Source organism: Phoca vitulina, unplaced genomic scaffold (genome assembly GCF_004348235.1).
Source record: "Phoca vitulina isolate PV1807 unplaced genomic scaffold, GSC_HSeal_1.0 scaffold173, whole genome shotgun sequence".
NCBI lineage: Eukaryota > Metazoa > Chordata > Mammalia > Carnivora > Phocidae > Phoca > Phoca vitulina.
Window position 1 is genome coordinate 1 of NW_022589876.1, and position 19,925 is coordinate 19,925.

Below are 19,925 nucleotides of genomic sequence, written 5' to 3' on the forward strand. Positions count from 1 at the left end.
GGGGGCGGCGGGGGGGGGGGGGGGGGGGGGGGGGGGGGCGGGGGGGGAGGAATGGAGGCATGCAGGCGAGGGGGCTCTCACTGCTCTTTCTTCACTCTCTCCTGGCACTGCCACGCTAACCGAGCCCCTTTGAGAGCAAACAAATTCCTCTTAACGGAAAACGCTAGGACTCTGTGAATGTGTGGGCTCTTCGGAACGTCCGTGGGAACTTAAAGTTTGTGAGCTAGGTTTCGTTTGGGGAGAGAGAACTTCTTGTGCCAGAAGCCAGCTTGGTAGCACCCAGATAGGAGTCGGAGTCGAAGTGTGAGGTTTGTAGTGTTGGTGGTCAGAGGGAGGATCCCACCAGGGACACAGAGCTGGGGCCTCGTGGCACTCGCAGTAGAAACTCGGTCTGCTAGAGAGGTGGGCTTCTTCACCTTGTGCGGCAAGTGTTTGAGAAGGGAAGTAATAGAAAGAGACCAAGGCAAATGCGGCTCGGCTGGCTGTGATTTGGGAGCACAGGGCACCCTAGACCATGCCCGTTATTAACTCATGCTCCACACTCCACCAGCTGTACGTGGAAGAGGAGGAGGGTCCGTCATTTCAGAAGGAGATAGGGCCAGCGACCTGATGAAATGAAGCCCTCCTAACTTAAAGGGACCAGGGGCCCCCTGGGAGCCAGCACTGGCCAGTGGTATGCTGGAGAAAAAGTTGCTGAAGGCCATGAGGGCAGGTCTGGCCACGTGTGGTAGCGCTCCCTGAATATGGGGGCATTCGGCGCCACCCGCATCCCCTCGGCAAATCAGAGGCAGAGCTCAGAGCCTAGGGAGATGCACCAGGAGGAATGAGGGCCGGGAAGAGACTCGCCAAGTGAAGGCGGGCGCTTTGTCTTTAAACTTCCACCTTACTCTCAGTGAGCCTGGCCCTGAGTTTTGCCCGCAGAGCCCCTTGCTGGGGGCAGGGTGGGCAGTGGGTTACATATGCAGCCACGGGGCCGAGAGGGGAGGGTCTGGTGAGCCCGCTGTCGCTGCGGAATGAGAGACAGCGCGGGGAACAGCGTGCCTCACCCCACCCCTGCCCCAGCAATTCCCCTGGAGCAAAGACTGACCCAGGGTTTCGAGAGAAATAGATCTCAATCACTACACAGGGGTGAACGTTGATAAAATGTGATCAGGTGACTGGAGGACAGACTAGCAGGCTGCTTCCTGGATGGTGGGGGGCCAGTGGGGCAGCTTCTTGGAGGCCCTGTCCTTACTGGCCCATACAAAGGCTTTCTTTGAGAAACGATTACAATCAAGCAACATCTAGTCTCAACCTGTCTCTCTACTCCAGTGGTTCTCACCCCGGGCTGCACATCTGAATGATCAGTCATCCGGGGAATTCAAGAAAAATGTTTCTATCGGGGTCCTACAGCCCAAGATTTCAGTGTCCTTGATGGGGTTCAGATACTAGGGTTTCAAAAGCTGCTCAGTTGGATTTGATATGCAGCCAGGGTTGAAAGCCCTGGCTCTCGGCCACCTAGGACTCGCAGGTGACCCAGGGTGCGACCTGTGAAAGCCCACATGTATGTCTTGGGGCTGCGGGTGCCCGGGGCCAAATTGGGAGGGATGAGGAAGAAGGGCCACTTGCCTGGACTCTGTTCATGCTCATCGCTACTGCCATCATCCCCTCTGTGCACCTCAGACTGATTTCCACTGTGCTGTAAACAGAAACCAGGATGCACCCAAGTGTCTTTATTTTGGCTACAGGGCAACAGTTTGATAAACACGCAAGTTTGCGACACTCGTTGTTTAACACAGAGACAGCCGTGAACCCCAAATCCACCCTGAGGCGGAGGCGGACCATTATTGGATTCTCTAACTTTTCCCAGCGAGACCAAGGTGACCCCACCACAGCTGATGCCCCAGACCCTTCCCCTTGTTCACTTCTACCAGCCCTGCCCCCCAGGAATAATTCAGAGTGCGTGCATGTGCGTGTGCGTGGGGGGGGGCTTTGGATGTCCTAAAAAAAAAAAACCCATGTGGTAATTAAGGATAACCAAGGGCCCTTTGTCAAGAGCGTCAACTGAATATGGAAAGCAGGTTTCCCAGGCTAATAAATTCATTATGTTATTGTTTCCCATTCTACATGGAATATAGCCGTATGTGTCAGATTTAGGCATATAGATCAAGGCAGGAATCATCATGAAAAGCACCATCCTAACAGAACCATTACTGCTACTAAATGGAGGCCAGCCAAAGGGCGCAGACCAGAGAGATGTGGATGCGAGTCCCGGCCTCTCCACTTACTAAAACCATGAGGCCTTGGCCAGTTTGCATCACCTCTCTGAGCCTCAGCGCCTTCATCTGTAAATTGGGGATAACAACACCAAGCTGGCGGAGTTGTGCGGATTAGAGCTGTTACATGTAATGGGCCTACCATGCGCCCGGTGCATAGTGGGTGTTCAACGAATGGTGGTTGCTCTTATAAATTTATTATAGTCGTAGCAGCAATAATGTGACAGTAAGGATTGTTGTGGATGAGAAAACCTTTGGGGATTTTGGACATCGGAATTGTTTCCCCACATCTGTGGGTCATCCCAAGTCCCTCGCGTGTGGCAAAGCTAAAAAGGGCCAGGTGCCAGAAACGCAACCAGGCTCTGAACTTGCCGCCCGTGGCATCCTCCAGATTCATTGCCGGGGCTGGAAGTCCCACGGCGCTGTCCTTTGGCAGGTCCACAGCCCCCGCTCTCGTCTCAGGAGAGGAGGAGCACTGAGGTCTGGGATCGTTCGTGAGCCTGGGCTGAAAGCTCGGGGGGGAAAAAAAAAAATCCAGGTAGCCCCACACGCCACTTGAGCTCTAAAAGGAATAATTAAAGCCGGCAAGGCTTTGGCAGCCTCCTGGACAATTCAAGGGCAAGGCACCCCGTGACTCACCATGTGGTGATGGGCAAGGACCCAACTTCCCCAGCATCCTCATCTCGGGAGAGGAAGAACCAAGGAATCCTGACCAAGCTGTTGGCAGATGCTTCTTGGCAAAACTTTGGTGCACCTGTCTCGAGACGAGGACCTCAAGGGGGATCCCTGGCGGCAGCACTAACTCTCTGTGTTTACCTTCCCCAGGTCACGGCAACAGGCCGGCCGGCAGCGTGGCCCGCACCGCCACCTCGGACATCAGGCCCAGTCATTCGGCCCCAGAAGGTGTGCATGGAAGAGTGGCAGTTGGTCAGGAAGTTCAGTTCCCAAATCTCACCTCCCCAGGACTGAGGAGCCCTTCTAGTGACCCGGAGGAACCGCTCCAAGTGCGCGGTGTCACCAAACCCCCGGGCATGGAGAGCATAGGAATGGTGTACAGCGTCCCCAGTTCTTGCAACGGGCCGACAGAATCGACATTCTCTGCTTCCTGGAAGGGAGATACTTTTACCTACATGACTCCAAGTGCCGCCAACCAGAGCAATCGAGTGGGTGAAAACGGAAGAGATCCTTCCTCGGGCAACGCTTGGGTCCCTCTGCACGCGCTGCCGCCTCTAGTTCCTAAGGAGGCCGCTACCCTCCTTGTCACTCGTGATAACCCTGCAGGATGCAGTGGGTCAGCTGGCTACTCTGAGCACCCTACTCAACGAAGGCAAGCATCAGAGCGACCCTCCAAGATCGGCCTCCTCACCAGTGGTACCTCAAGGCTGGAGACAGGCCCAGGGGGGTCCAGCAGGTTCCGGGAGCGGTCTCTGTCTGTGCCCACGGACTCGGGTGCCGCGGATGTGGACTACAAGGAGGAACAGAAGGCCAGTGAGGCCTGCGCCCTGCCTTACGCCAGTACGAGTTCTGAGGGCAGTAACAGTGCCGACAACATCGCCTCCCTTAGCGCCCAACAGGAGGCCCAGCACAGGAGGCAGAGATCCAAGAGTATCTCGCTCCGGAAGGCCAAAAAGAAGCCGTCCCCACCCATGCGCAGTGTCTCGCTGGTCAAAGATGAGCCAGCCCTCTCGCCGGAAGGTGGGTCAGCGCTGCCCAAGGACCAGAGGCCCAGGAGCCTCTGCCTCTCCTTGGAACACCAAGGACGTCCCTCATCCCACCCCGATGCTCAGGGTCACCCAGCTGTGCCAACCGTCAAAGATCCGGAAGGTACACAACTCTCCCAGCACTGGTATCTGGCTGACTGGAAGTCCGGCGACACCTACCAGTCCTTGTCCAGCTCCAGCACTGCCACCGGCACCACGGTCATCGAGTGCACCCAAGTTCAGGGCAGCTCAGAGTCTCTCGCCTCCCCTTCCACGTCCAGAGCCACGACACCTTCCCAACTCTCCATCGAGGTGGAGGCCAGGGAAGTATCCTCCCCAGGAAGGCCCACCGGGCTGATGTCACCCTCCAGTGGATACTCCAGCCAGTCGGAGACACCAACGCCCACCGTCTCCATGTCCTTGACCCTGGGCCACCTGCCCCCTCTGAGTGGCGGCGTCCGGGTGCGTCCGGTGGTACCCGAGAGGAAGTCGTCGCTGCCTCCGACCTCACCGATGGAGAAACTTTCCAAGTCTCGGCTGTCGTTTGACCTGCCGTTGACCTCTTCAGCCAACCTGGATCTGTCCGGGATGAGTATCTCCATCCGGACCAAAACCAAGGTGAGCCGACATCACTCAGATACAAATTTTGGGGCCAAGCTGGCCCAGAAAACGAGCCCCAACCAGCCCGTCATGCCCATGGTCACTCAGTCCGACCTCCGTTCCGTGCGCCTGAGGTCAGTCAGCAAGTCTGAGCCGGAAGATGACATCGAGAGCCCGGACTATGCTGAGGACACAGGAGCGGAAGTCTTCACCTTGCCAGAGAGAAAGACGAAACCCCCCATAGCCGAGAAGCCCCCCGTGGCCCGAAGGCCTCCGAGCTTGGTCCACAAGCCACCATCGGTCCCCGAGGAGTACACACTCACCTCGCCGACCTTGGCTATGACCCCCAAGAGCTCAATGCAACACACGCGGCCACTCCCTCAAGACATCTACACGGTGGTGCGGAAACCAAAGCCCTCCAGCTTCCCCGAGGGCAGAAGCCCCGGGGAGCCGCCAGCGCCCTCGTCTCTCGCTTTCACACCTTTTGCCAGTTCCTCTGGTGCTTTCTTCTCAGGAACACAGCAACCTCCCCAGGGCACCACGGAGGACGGGGGCCCCAAGGCGAGAGCCCTGCCTGAAAGAATCAGCCTCCAGAGCCAGGAGGAAGCGGAGAGGAAGAAAGGCAAGATCCCACCTCCCGTCCCCAAAAAGCCCAGCGTGCTGTACCTGCCTCTCACCTCACCCACGGCTCACATGGAGGCGTACGGGGCCGAACCGAGGCTGCCTCTCAGCCCCATCATCACCCTGCAGGAAGAAGCCAAGGGTCCCCCCACCAGTGACCACCCGCAGTCCCCTGGTACGAGGACGACTTCACCACTGCAGGCCGAGGGTGAAAGGGAGGCAAGTCCTCTAGGTTAGTAAACTGCTGGCTTTTCCTTTCAATCCCAGGAAAGATGACGGTGAGCATAGAGTGCCAGAGACGGAAGCAGATGCCCCCCAATAATGATCCTGAGTCCAGGACAGCCGGGTCAGTAGGAGGCATCTCTTGAGGGTTGGGGTTCTTCCAAAGAGGCCTCGCTGCCCTTGGGATCAGGAGCGACCCAGGCAGGGATGGATCTCCAAGGCCCACTTTGGGCCGGTCCACCCTGGAACCCCCAAGGACTGAGAGAATAAAATCAAACTAGGTCTTAGCACCCTAGGACCTTAGGAGCCCATCTGCCTAGTCAGGCACGCATCCCCCGCCCTAGGAACTCTCTCTCTGCCTCATTGGACAGCACTTTTCTCTAGCCACGCTGAATTTAGTTTCACGCACGGGACTCAGTACCCTCCCAGGCTGAGTTCCCGTGCGACGGCCCGCTCGCAGGCTTCTGAAACAATAGCATAGGTTTCCAGCGGCACCCTTTCTTAGTGCTTTCTAGAGGAAAGGGCGCTCACTTGCTGGGATTCTTTGAGGCTGGCTCTTCCCAGGACAATAAGACTAGGCTAGATAATGTTTCTCGTCCTTTTTGGGGGTCTTTTTTTTTTTTTTCATGCCCCTTTCTTGTTTCCATTGCGGTCAAATGCACCTAACGTGAAATTTACCATCTCCAGAGCGCTCTTCATCTTGCAACACTGAAGTCTGTACCCATTAAACAATAACTCACCACCGTTCCCTCCCCCTAGCCGCTGGCAACCACTCTTCTACTTTCTGTCTCTATGAATTTGCCTCTCTCTAGGGAGCTCGTGTAAGTGGAATCACACCGCACTGGTCTTTTGTGGACCGCCTATTTCACTTAATAGATTGTCCTCCACATCCATCCGTGTTTCTCATCCTTTTTTTGAACCCTTAACACCAAACATCAAATTCTTATCACCTCCCTGGGGCACCTGGGTGGCTCCATCACGGTTTCTGTTCAGGTCATGATCCTGAGATGTTGGGGTCCTGGGGTCAAGCCCCACATCGCATCGTCGGGCTCCTTGCTCAGTGCAGAGTCTGTGAGTCTGCTTGTCCCCCTCCCTCCCCCTCAGCTCCTCCCTCACCCCATGCGCTCTCTCTCTCTTCCTCTCTCAGATAAATAAGTAAAATCTTAAAACAAAACAAAACAAAACAAAAAAACAACATCTTATGACCTTCCTTAAGCTGATTTGGACTTTCAACAGAAGTTAAATCATAGGGACTAGAACAGGCAAACAAATCAAAGCCCACAGGTAATTTTAGAATATGCTTTGTCAAACTCCACAGGCTCCCTCTGAGATTCAGATAGGTCCTGCTCCCACCTACTGGTTGAGTCATTGCTTTAGATTACTCTCAGCTTTTTTGATTTTTAAAAATGATGCATTCAAAGCAAGAAAATGCTCTGGCAACCTGTTGTAATGGAAAAGGCATGAGAAAATAAGGACCCATGCTGATTTTCACCACTCAGGCCACCTTGGCCAAAACATGAATCTTCTGAACATCGTGTTCCTCTGCAAAACGGAGACATTAAGGGTCTCTGCCCAGCAGTCCTTTCAGACTTGCTTTGAACATCAAATGAGGTACACGGGTGAGAATGTGCTTTGTCCTAACTCCTGTGGGCCAAGTATTTAATTCCTTCTGGTTCTTACGCCTAGGGAGCTCTGCAGAACCAAGCACTGAAGAAAAAAGTGTAATCAGCGATAAAACAGCCGAATGGATCGCCGAAGACGATGAGGACGTGTTTGTGGCTTCTCGCACAACGGAAGATTTGTTTACTGTGATACACAGGTCTAGACCCATTTTCTTAATTCCTAACGTCTCCTTAATGCCTTCCCTTTTGAGCCCTCTAAGCAGCCATGAGCACTGAAGCTGGAGACTAAGTGCAGATACCCACACATGGGAACGGCAGTGCCAGGCCTCGCAGATGCAGTTCGCTGACATCTTTGGGTGACGTGGAGGAGGGGCCGGGAAGGGAGGACCAGGTGCCGAGTGAGAGGCCCCTCGTCTCCTAGCAACCGCAGGCCTATTGTGGCTCCATCTGCTCTCTGCAGCTCTGTCTACAGACAGAGACATTTAACCCTTCACAGCATTCCTTGTACCAAACCCATCTCAGCAAGAAGCGCGGTGGGGCACCGAGCCGGGTGTCAGAGCAGGAACGTAGGCAAAGGGGGACCGGACGGGGACCCCCGTTCTTGGACAGGGGCACAGAGCAGGGGCTTGGTGGTGAGAAAAACTAGAAAGAGCCCAGTTGTCAGGGCTGCGGGAGGGCCCGTTCCCTCGGGCTCTCTTGAATCCGAGTCACCGAGCTACAAGCCTTGACTCCTTAAATTCTTCCTGGGTCCCAGAACCAGGGCATGGTCGAGCCTGCAGGCCCTCCAGCTGTGGGTATTGAAAGGAGGGTACAGGCAGGGAGCCAAACAGGGGACTCTGAGGACTTAGCAGCTAGTGAGAGAGAGAGAGAGAGAGAGAGAGCGCGCGCTGGTCAGCGCAACTGCTCGCAAGGCTGCTCCGTGAGGCTCCCAGGTCATGTCACTGGCCTTCAGGAAGTTATATGAAGCATTAGGAAAATGTCTGCCGCGTTGAATTCACTCAGAGCAAACTTTCTCTTATTTAGGTCCAAAAGAAAGCTGCTTGGCTGGAAAGAGCCTGGGGAGGCCTTTGCCGGCGGCGGCAGACCAAGCTCGCATTCGCCAGTAAAGAACCCAGCTGATTCTCCGGTCGGTGAGTCAGCTACCCCTCCCGGGTCAAGCGGCGGTGCCAATCTAGATGCTGGCAGAAACGATGACTTCAAGGCCTTGCTACAGAAGAGGGGAAGCAAGGCGACTCCAAAGTCCCGCCCCTCGGCAGCCGAACTGCTGAAGACCACTAACCCACTGGCTCGGAGAATTATTGCACAATTTTCAAAAGACTACGAAACCACCGATAACCCCAGTACCTAAGGCCCGGGTTCAGCAAACAGGGTTTAGTCACCAGACTTGAGTAGACGAAGGGGAAGAGAAAGGGTTTGAAAAAGGAGTCGTGGAAATAACAGAAGAGCCTACTTGTCCTTTCCATTCATTCACCCCCTGGACAGCAGGAGAGAGGCCACTCGACCTAGAACTGAAATCATCAGGCACTTTAATCACCTTCGGACATTTCGCATTGTCATACGTGTAACGATCTTGCCATTACTGACTACAGATTTTCTCCTTCTTTCCCCCCAGTGCTGTGCCCTGAGGAGAAATTCTCAGGCGCAAGGGCACCTGTGCTGTCTTTTCGGTCACTGACCGGGCTGCTCCGTCCCTGACTCCTGTCACCGAGGGGCACAGTGTGGGGGCCGACTGGGGCTGCCGAGACTGGGGGTTTTCCGATTATTCACTTTCCGGGCAAGGCCTTGATGGCCCTGTGTAGAGAAGCAGAAAGACTCTGAGGCCTCTTCAAACCACAGTCTTGCTCTCCGAAGCCCCCCTCAGAGAGGCTTGCGGGTGTACACTTATTTCAGCATGGGGTTGATTGGCTGGCTTTTGTCATGCAAAATATGAATGTGACTCTGTCTTGAAATTCATGCCTTTTTCAGTTGGATTGTCTACGCGGAGAACAGGGTGATGAGTTCCGATAAACATGTAGACCCCCCCCTCCCCCTTTAGCTAGGAAAAGTCAGGACTGGGTTGCTTTGGATGAACCAAGTTCAGCCAGCAAACGAGGCAGCCATGCGTTCTCTCAGATCTAGCCGAGGCAACTCGCACGCGCGCGTGCGCCGTGACATTCTCCAAGGGTCTGTCCACAATGAGAGCTAGGATCGGTGCCCAGCTCAGGCTGCATTCTAAGAACCCTCGTTTCATTTGCATATAACCTTCATTACAGGAAGTAATTAGCTGAAGGAACAGCATCATCAAAGGCTCAAGGAGGAGAGAAAGTAAGTGTAACTTGTCCACCTCCATTCAGTTTAGATTGTGGTTTGTGGTTGCTTTTGTTTGGGTTAAAGGAGGTCTTATTCTGTTCCCAAACCGAGAATGTATGGACTAAAAAAGGATATATCCAAAACCTAAAAGCCTGCCTTGCAAGTTGCTGTGGCCCATAACATACACACACACACACACACACACACACACACACACACAAAGGGCTAATTTTTTTTTTTTTTTTTTTTTGGCCATTTAGGTTCCACCTTGTGACCAACTTTCAGTTAACTATGCTGTGGGGGAGTGGATGGTCTGGGGAAAATAGGGTGCTGACAGAGCCCCAGAACAATCCCCGTGACCCCCCTCCCACAAACACACAAGCTTACAGGCACTAACTATTCTTGTCAGTTCAATTTTCTAAACAGGTCAAGAGCAGTGATTCATTTGATTTTCGTATGTCTGGTCGCTGGGAGGTTGGGGGGAAAAAACAGACGACGCATTGAACAAAAACTGGCTGACCAGTCATGGAGGGTTAATTGTCCACGTTCCCAAGAAGGGAAAAGAAAAGTCAAAGGAAATTGTAGCCTGCTTCCTGGACCCCTTCCTCCTTCACCACTGCCATCCCCCCACCAACGGATTCATTGGCCAACCTCCTGGAGGCTGCAAAAACTGCCCCAGAGACAAGCAGTTCTTGATTTTGATAGGCCGCCTTGCTCACCAATGAGAAGCAAGCTCTTAGCTCCAGGGCCCACACTCTAGCAGGCAGAGCAGCTGAAAAGCTACCCTGAGAGCTGAGGAGACTCGGAAGCCGCTTAGAAGCCTTCAGCCTAGGCCCTGGGTTGGTACAGTTCTGAATTCCGGACTTCTGAGTACAGGCCGGCCTCACCAACTTCTGCGCGATCCGCACTTGCCCCTGGTTTAGGCAGAGGCCACTTAAAGTAATAAGCCGCGAGAACCCAGTTGCTTTCGAAAGCATCCCAACTATTTGGTTCGAAGGCCCTGATCGAATTTCAGGGGGTTTGCCTGACATCAAATAGACTCATTCCTGGCCTGAATTTACATACGAATGCCACACTCGTCTGCCCCAGCCTCAGCATTCCAAAAGACAGAAATATTTTCCTCCGTAGGGAAGTGAAGGGGTGTTTGTGCTTTGGCCTAACAAAAGTGAAAGGCTTCCAGGGCCTTCTCCTGGGGAAGCACTTTGAACAGCTCAACTCTGAAGCCGAATACGAGACTCACATAGTATAGGATTTGTTACTTTTGCTGATTTTTCTGGAAGCTTCTCGTTTGCTACTTCTAGTGGGTTTCGCCTCTCCGCTCGCCTTGCTATCTCTGGTGGTTTTCCCAAAAGGTTCTAAAGCTGAATGACCGGACACCTTTATGTTTTAACGTTTCCTTGAGTCTTGCTTTCCTCTATGGTAGTCTGTATACCTGGGATTTTTATAACGTCTTCTGCATCATTATTATGGCCCTGAAATTCCCGGTGGTGTTTCTCATTAGCACAAGAGGATTTGGGGCAGTGATTGTATGGCCAGAGGGAACACCGAGGACTAGAAATGTTCCTTTAATATTTTGCAGCAGGGGACCTAATCCCAAACAAACAGCCAGACTGTAGAATTTGTTAGTCATTGAGGACCGTAAGACCAAACATCTTTCCTGCTCTTAACACTCAACATCTCTCACCCCTGTGATTATCATAACACCAGCTCTCTCTCCCACCGAGGCACACAGCACGGTGTTTGCTGCCTTGTACCCCTACTTGCTAAGGCTAGAGAAGACAGGCTGCAAGCCCCTCCAGGCAGGCTTTCAGAGAACCTCCTGCTGCCTCTGTTACTTGTGCAGATAATAATGATAACAGGTTTTGAAGGTGGAAATCAGAAGGGGTTCAAGTGAAATGAAGTTGGCCCCAGGAGGTCAGCTTCCATTTCAAGTTGTTTCCATCCTTCTGGTTTGCTCTGATTCCAGCCAGTAGCAGCAGGTGGCTCTGCTAGGCTGACCTCAGTCTAGTCACGAGTAAAGAGAGTCATCCCCAGGATTGGTTAATGAGTAGCTAAGAGTGCTTTGCTCTAGGTGGGTGTTGATTACGTATTTGTGGTTCAAATGTTGAGGGGAGAGAGCAAGCCATTCTTGGTACAACAGGAAGCCTCGTTGGTGCCTCCCCTCCTTTGCCTGCCTCATCTCTCTCCTGGGCCTCCCACCGGGCCCCAACTTGTCCCTCAGCCCCAACTCCCATGACCTGCATCCCTAGCCTATCGCATACCCTTTCAGGAGGCGGGACCACAGGCAGCGAAATAGTTCACCTTAGCCTAATGACCACAAGTCGACCAGTTGGTCCGAGGGCATTACTTCGAGTGTGCAAAGATGGAGGAGATTCTACAAGGCTGACAATGCCCATTTCACCGGACATCCATCTTAATTAACTCTCTAGATGACACGGATCAGCTCATGATCCCACTGTACCTGTCTGTCTGAGCAGATGTGTCCATGCACCTGCCCTCTTCCTCACGAACAAATCATCCCCTAAAAAAAGACGAGTTCATGGCCAGGGCTCTGTTCCTCACCAGAGGAGTAGCCTTCCATCTTCACCAAGTGTGTAAACACAGTAGAAAGCTTTCACTGTAATCGGATCTGCCAGGGCCAGGACCAGAGTGAGGTGAATGAGGCGCCCGCTCTCGGGGCCGCGCCGTGCCTTACCCTCGGGCCAGCCCTGCTCTTTGCACTCTATAAATATCAGTTTATCTTCTTCCCGAGCGCAAGTGTGGTTCCTCCAATAACTCCCTATCTGCCGTTGCCCCAGATATCTTATTACCATCTCTTTTTCCACTGCTCTCAACCTTTGTATGCCTATACATCAGAGAGCCTTCAATATGATCAGAAGACATGGTTGATTTCCAAGTAACCTGCTCCGACTGGCAAGTCAGCCCCCATTTCGGTAGGGATGCAGACAGGGGCAGCCCTTCAGCAAGATCGTGGATAAGTTGGAGGCCTGCCACTGGGACCCTCTCTCTCCTCTTTCTGCTCCATGTTCCCCAGACCTTGATTCCCAGAACCAACCCTCCTGAGTGCCTCTTCGTTTGTTCTCCTCACTCAGAAAAACATGCTCTCAGGAAAGAGATGAAGTCCTTTACTTGGACATTGTAAGGCTTAATGCTACCTTTTTTGAGGGTCACTTGCATTGTAACAGGGGAAAAGCCTTAAGCCAAAGGAATTGAAGTTCTACTTGTAGAATGTTAGGCACTGATTAGTTGCCGAAGTGTATTTTTCACCACGGAATGGCCAAATTCCCTGACAGCTAACTCCAGAAGACAGAAAATGCTGTAGTCTCCTGGAATTATTTTATCACATTGCCGGTGGTTGGCTACATAGTCCTGATCCCCAGTGCTGTCCTCTTGGACAAGGGACCAAGGGACCACATCTACCAAGAGACTCTCGGAAATGGCTCCCGAAAGGCCGAGATCCTCGCTATTGTACAGTGACGTTTTTACACGAATGGAAGTCATACTAATCATTTTAGTAAAAGAACACAAGGCGTTAGGGTTTGTGAGACTGCATCCTGTTCGTGAAAGGTGAAACTCCAATCAATGTCTGATCGATGTCGGTCGCCTGGTGTTGGTGGTGATTATTAAATTTCCCGGAGGTACAGCTTTACTGACCACAAGCCTCTGCTTCCCCTACACTTATTTATGTTTTGTGCTATCACTTTCGCTTGGTGTGAGAGAGACCAGATCTCTGCCAGAGCACCCAGTCCCTCCGAAGCCTTTGCTTGTGTTTCAGCTTTAAGTCATGAAGATATTAGGGATTTAAGAGGACAGGAGAGTGGGAAAGAGGTACAAACAGCTGCCTCCGTCAAAGGGCAGCAAGAATTGTAATTTAAACAATGACATGAAATAAAGTTCTAGAATATTCTGAAACAGACTTATATAGGGATACAGTAGTAAATGGTTAGCGACAAATATTTGAGGCGCTTTTAATAAGTGTAACAAAAATACTTTTGCATAAGTAATGGGTTGTGTGAAATACGTATATATGTTTGTTCAGCAAAGCCCAAAATCGAGGCCAGTGGTTCTCAGAGTGTAATCTCGGAACCAGCAGCAGCAGCCGCAGCCCTGGGATATGTATGTATGTATGTATGTATGTATGTGTGTGTGTGTGTGTATTCCAGCGACGTTACTTCGTCAAGCCCCTGAATCACTATAGCCACGACTATCCAAATGGTTCCAGCTTTTCCCGTCGTTTCTTCTGTCCTTAGAGTGATCAGTGTCTGGCCAAGTGATGTATATTTTCGTGTTGGTCAGGTATACATTTGTCTGGTGTTAAGAAACGATCAGATTGAATCAACGTACTTGCTTAACCTGCAAAACCCTTGATTTGACTTAGCCAGGACATCTGACCTGCTTAGAGGTTTAAATTTTTTTTTTTTTTTTTTTTTGTAATTCACGAATAGGAAAAAGGAAGAAGTATTCTGTTTGTTTGGTATTGCCAACCCTTAAATACCTATCTTCACCGTGGTGGCTGCTTTCGACGAGGGCTCCGATTTTAAGATTTTGCCTACATAGTGAAATTTGATATCAACAAATCCACCAACAAAATCTGAACTGGAACAGCCAGTTAACCCCTCTCAGCTTCTCTTTAATGCCAAGCTTTATAGGAACTTATTCCTTATGTGGTGTTCAGCTTTTTTTTTTATGTCCAATTTTATAAGATGTTATGCATGCGGACGCAGCATTGTGCTCATTGTATAAGTCACACTGAATTCATTTCTTCCTCTGTATGTATGATGGTGATGAAATATCAGTCTGTATGTCCTGACTTCTCCCAATCAACTGTAAATGACAAATCTTTTCATTAATTTTTAAATGAGATATATTAACTCTGGCTAGTAGTTAAAATTTTATTCTTTTTATTATATTTCATTGCTACTCTTTTCTACCGACTCCAAAGCTTACTCTGGGGAATATTTCTTATTTCTACGTTGTTGTATTTCTCTTATTTCTATATTTATCTGTAGTCACGGAATGTTAGAACTGAAAGGGACCAACCTCTCATTTCACACATGAGGTCCAGAAAGGTCAAATAACTTAAACGAGGTCATGTACACAGTAGGAGGGTCTGGCCTCAATCCCAGGTCTCCTGCCTCTGGGCCCAGTGTGTTTTCATTTAAAGCACTGCATTTAGAGAGGACCCACGGCTGGCTTCTACTTTTACGACACATGAATTTCCCGGGTATTTCAGTGAACTAATTAGCTATGCTTTAAGGGAAAATGCTCAAGATTTCTTTAGTTGAATCTGAAGACAAATCTCATTTTCAATTTAGAAACATTCATTTCCCCTCCAAATTCAGTATATGTTCCCTACTTTGTTTTTCCTAAGAGATGTTTGAAAAATGAATTTTTGTAGATCAAATTCTACTTTCTGGTAGAGAAGCGTCCTATGTGGGGGAATCTTCTGGCGACTTCTTTTGAAAAACAAAAAATCCAATGTCCCCTAATATCTCTACTTCTTTTTAGTGTGAACTTTTGTAATTGGTATTTATTTAAAGTAGGGCAAACCAGTATAGGCTTTCCTAGAATCTACTTTATCCTTCCCTTCTGAAACTTTATGAGATATTTTCAGACTGTTAGATGCTCATGAGATCCTTAGTTGTGTTCTAGAAACTTCACCTAACTTGATGTTATGTCAATTCCTGGGCTCAAACTCTATCTCCATCTTACCAGAAAATTACAGAATTCCCTAATCAGTACTGAGCTCTGCATGCATTCTCTTTTCTGGAACATTCTTTGCCTAGTGTGACTCTCTCTTTAGCTATTCTTGGGCTTCCTTCCATGGTTCATGCATACCTTACTATTCTGTGGAACTGCAGTCAGTGTCCCTTTAGGGCCATGCTAGTCACATGGAGTGGTATTTCCAGTTATTTCCATCGTTCCCTTGTTTCTACTGGACCTCCTCTGGTTTCCATTTTCAGGAATGCTCAGAGATTGGTGGGATCTTGACCCGGGGGGTTGACACGCTTTTTTGGCAAAGGGCCAGAGAGTAAGTACTTTAGGTTTTGGCGTCCACACGTGGTCTCTGTAGCATATTCTTCTTTGTCGTTGTTTCTTTTCTTCTTTGTTTTACCACACTTTAAAAATGTAGATACCATTCTTAGCTCTTGGGCCATAGAAAGCCCCAAGCTGGATTTGACCTGCTTGTCATAGTTTACTGACCCCTGGTCCGGACAATCTTCTGGGACAGGCATTTCTGTGACTGGCCCCATGTGATAACTAAATTGTATGCTGGATGATGGGGCTCGCTACCCTCCCACCTACTTACTACGCTGTCACACCAGTCTGCACAGAAGTGGGTGGAAAAGGGCTGCATATGTCAACCCATGACTCTTTAATGGGGTGCTCTTCATCATGGTCTTTCTTTCTCTCTTTCTCCCTGTCTCTCTGTCCCTCTGTCTCTCTCTCACTGACTACCTTGGTGTAGAAACCTTCATTCACTTTTCCAGACCTCCTGTCTTGGTCATCTAATGTGCCTCTTCTTCCTCGAGTTTAGGGTAAACTGGCAGGGAAGAACGGATTTCTGACTTTTCTTATTTCTTTTGTCCCATCACTGGTCTCCCAAACTGTGGCTGGGCACCCCTGCCCTGGATCATCTGGCCTGCCCTGCCCCATATTGTCATTGTGAGTTTAAGGCTGTCTCTGGAAAGTCTGGTGGCCCAGGCCATGAGGTTCCAGTCCAGTCTACAATTTCCTAGGAAAATCACCAGACCTCTTGGTTCCCATGGTTGGTTTTAAAACCCAGAATATCCATGTGTCCATTCTCTATAATGCCATTTGGATCTGTTCTAGACTTATTCCCAGCAAGAAAACCAACAAGGTATAGAAAGTATTCTGTGCCCACAGTGTTTACGTGCCTAAACCCCCTGCCTCTTGGGCCCCCAGGCCCCAGGACGGACTCCTTGGGATGCCCCATGCAGCACCACACCCAGCAAGCATGCGGCACACCACCGCCTCCTGTTTCCTGAACCTTTTTTTTTTAAAGATTTTATTTATTTATTTGCCAGAGAGAGAGGGAGAGAGAGACAGAGAGCAAGCACAAGCAGGGGAAGCGGCAGAGGGAGAGGGAGAAGCAGGCTCCCCGCTGAGCAAGGAGCCCGACGTGGGACTCGATCCCAGGACCCTGAGATCATGACCTGAGCCGAAGGCAGCCGCTTAACCCACTGAGCCACCCGGGTGTCCCTGCTTTCTGAACCTTTAAAAGAATTCCCTAGGGGCACCTGGCTGGCTCAGTCCATAGAGCATCTGACTTTTGATCTTGGGGTTGTGAGTTCAAGCCCCTCATCGGGCCTAGACCTTACTTTAAAAAAGAAGAAGAAGAAGATTCCCTAAAGTTTCCTCACAACTCTCTCCATCTCACTCCCATCTCTACTTCTCATGCCACCTGGGAGTCTAAAGCTCAGATTCGCATTTTCACATTTGCTCATAGAAGCACTGAGGGGCATGACTGACGAGGGCGGGTGCCTGAGCGTGTGAGCATGGTTTCTCCCCCGGGACTGTGAAGGCCCCCATTGACTAATGTCTCTCTCTCTCTCTCTCTCTCTCTCACACACACACACACCCACGCACTCACTCCGTCCAGTGTTCTCATCAGTTCTCTGGTCCAGGTCTACGTCTGGTCAAGGAGAAGGGGATGGTGTGTGGCTCCTGAGGCATTTCCTTTTTTCTTGTCTTTTGAAACCTTCTTTCGGCTGGTTTGTGCTGGCTTCTCTCAAGAAGCCATTTGAAGAAACTCCTCTGTGACAACTGTGGACAGGCTGACGTACAGAGCGCTAGGACTTTAATTCGATATGAACTCGGTCACTCAGACATACTTCTGAGGCTGCAGTTTTTCCTATCGAAGCAAATTGCCTCCTAGGACCTTTCGGCTTGCTTCCTGTCATTTGAGCCCAGGGATCTGCCCAGTTACTGAAAACTAAATTTTAAAAAGTCAGAGGCGTGAGTACCTTTCAGGATCTCCCTATGTGAAAACATCCATGAAACAGTTTCTTTCTGCCTTTGGTGTAAGATTGCCAGACTGCACGGAGCACTGGGTGTTGTACGCGAATAATGGATCGCGGAACACTGCATCAAAAACTAATGATGGAATGTATGGGGCCTAACAGAACATCATAATAAAAAAAATCAAAAAGAAGAAGATTGCCAGACTGAGGAAGGCAACCAGGCTTATGCCTTGAACTCTAAGACAGCGAAAGGGCTACACTTGCCAAAAGCAAAACGAGGAAGGAGGGTTGCCTAGTCCTACTGTGCATAAGTCAGCAGACAGACTTTTCTTACGTTAGCGTGCAGGGCTTACGAAGTGCCAACAACGCGCTAAAGAAAAATAAGGGAGACAGGAATTTACAGACCAGTATCCTAAACTGGAAGGCGGAGATAAAGCCATTCCCCCAGTGATGAGACAGTGTCCCTGAATAAAAATTTCAAGAAGCAGCAGAAACTAGGAGAGACCATCATCCCAATCCTTTTTAGAATTCTAACACAAAATGGAAGGAAGCCCTCTGTGGGGTGATATGACAAAGGGTTTTCTTTGTCTTTTCTTTCTTTCTTTCTTTCTTTCTTTCTTTCTTTCTTTCTTTCTTTCTTTCTTTCTTTCTTTCTTTTTCTTTCTTCTTTCTTTCTTTCTTTCTTTCTTTCTTTCTTTCTTTCTTTCTTTCTTTCTTTCAGCATTCCATACTGGCTTGCTACCAGCAATTGAAGTGTATTCTTTATAAAGCTAGAGCTGTTTGTGTCTTCTCAGAATAAATTGTTTCTGTTAAAAATCATTTTCCGTTTCACCCTCTGGTTTTCATTGTAGCAGTGATGCCTTTATTCAGACACTAAGCCCAGGTCGCGAGCCTGTGTCACCGACCACACAAGTGTGGGGCCCACACACAGAGGGGCTGATTCTCACAAACCCCTGAGAGCCCAAAGCCCATAATGCAGGACATGGTGTCTTGCAGGCACCTGGCCCCCCCAGCGGTAAACCTAAGCTACCCAGGCAGGTAATTCGTGTTCAAGGACTTCGTCTCAGGGATTCAGATGCGACTGCTTATGGCAGCACCAAGGGGCCGCAGACGAGGCGGGGCTCTGGTGAAGTGGGCAGCCCGTTGCCAGGCTCCGGAGAGGAGGAGGTTGCCATAGCAACCGTGCTCAGGGCATGCACTCCCTCTTTGTTCTCTGGCTCAATGAAGCCATCCAGCAGGGCAGACCAGAGTGAGTCTGGGCTGGGGGCAAAAAAAAAAAAAAACAAAAAAACACCAGATGTGGCCCAGATCACTTCCATCCCTCAAAAAAGGGTGTGCTCCCACCATGCAGGTAGGGACAGCTATATTTCAGGGTCAACTCGCATCCGAAAGGAGCTTTGTTCTCTGTTCCCCACTGGCCCAAGCATGTAAAGCTGAGGCCCTTGCAGCCGACATCCTTGTCTCCCCAGGCCTTACGTTAGCTCACGTCCCCTGACAATACCAGGCTGTTCTTCCAAAAAGACACAACAGAGCTGGAAACAACCTAGAAGGCTCACAAGGGAAGGGAGAGGGGCCAAGGCAACTCTCAGAAAATGGTAGATGTTAGGATTGAAGATAAAGGCCAGAGACAGGCTGGCTGGAGGTGGGCCTTGTGGCAAGCAGTACCTCAGTGGGACCCTGTGGTTCTGAGTCTAGTAGTCATCCTGGCAGGGTCAGGGCCCCCTTGTGCTACCAGACCTTGAATTGGGGAAGCTTTTTAGGGACTAACCCACACTGACCAAACTCACCAAAGACATGTCAAAGGCAGGGTATGGTATATTAATTGACCAAGAAGAGAACCCACTTTTAAAGCACAGGTCATACGGACACCTGGCTGGCTCAGTCACTAGAGAATGCGACTCTGCATCTTGAGGCTGTAAGTTCGAGCCCCACGTTGGGTGTAGAGATTGCTTCAAAATAAAATAAAATCTTGGGGCGCCTGGTTGGCTCAGTTGGTTAAGCGTCTGACTCTTGATCCCAGCTCAGGTCTTGAGCTCAGGGTCATGAGTTCAGGCCATGCCCAGTGTGGAGCCCACTTAAATAAATAAATAAATAAATAAACAAACAAACAAATAAAATCTTGAAAAAATAAAAAAAATAATATAGCACAGGTCATAAATAGGAAGACTGCAGGCTGGATTGAGCTCACACACACTGTCTGGAGTACACGATTTCTTTTTCAATTTTTTAAAAAAGATTTTATTTTATTGAGAGAGACAGCAAGTGTGCACACGAGTGGGGGGAGGGGCAGAGGGAGAGAGAGAATCTCTAGCAGACTCCCCGCTGAGTGCAGAGCCCCACGTGGGGCTCGATCCCACCACCCCGAGATCATGACCTGAGCCTCAACCAAGAGTCACATGCTTAACCGACTGGGCCACCCAGGTGCCCCTCCCTGTTTTTCAATTTTTAAAAATTTAGGTGGGACACAATTTCTCCAGTTTACCTAGTCCCCCACCACTCCCTGTTGCAGTAAACCCAACCAGCTTCGTTCATTTATACTGCTTGGTACGTCCCTGAAGGCATTTGAGCCTGTGAACTTTGCATCAAGGTGTAGTTGTGGGTTGGGGTCCCCCCCAGGAAGCACTCTGGGGT

At 50.3% G+C, this 19,925-nt stretch overlaps 1 protein-coding gene across 3 annotated transcripts; it reads left to right on the forward strand.

Moving 5' to 3' along the window:
- Nucleotides 1-799: 799 nt before the first annotated feature.
- LOC116629005 (NHS-like protein 2) lies at nucleotides 800-17,945 on the forward strand. Of its 3 annotated transcripts, none has more exons than XR_004298690.1 (5): nucleotides 800-1,859; nucleotides 3,081-5,408; nucleotides 7,085-7,217; nucleotides 8,044-9,324; nucleotides 16,934-17,945. XR_004298690.1 is itself a non-coding variant. In XM_032399297.1 (4 exons), exons 1-4 carry the CDS (start codon nucleotides 1,697-1,699, stop codon nucleotides 8,366-8,368), a joined length of 2,949 nt encoding a protein of 982 aa, XP_032255188.1. In that variant the 5' UTR covers nucleotides 800-1,696; the 3' UTR covers nucleotides 8,369-16,374. The 3 variants fall into 3 exon arrangements, 1 of the variants encoding a protein (XP_032255188.1); XR_004298689.1 differs by lacking the exon at nucleotides 16,934-17,945 and adding an exon at nucleotides 13,755-16,374; XM_032399297.1 differs by lacking the exon at nucleotides 16,934-17,945 and having other exon boundaries at nucleotides 8,044-16,374.
- Nucleotides 17,946-19,925: the final 1,980 nt, after the last annotated feature.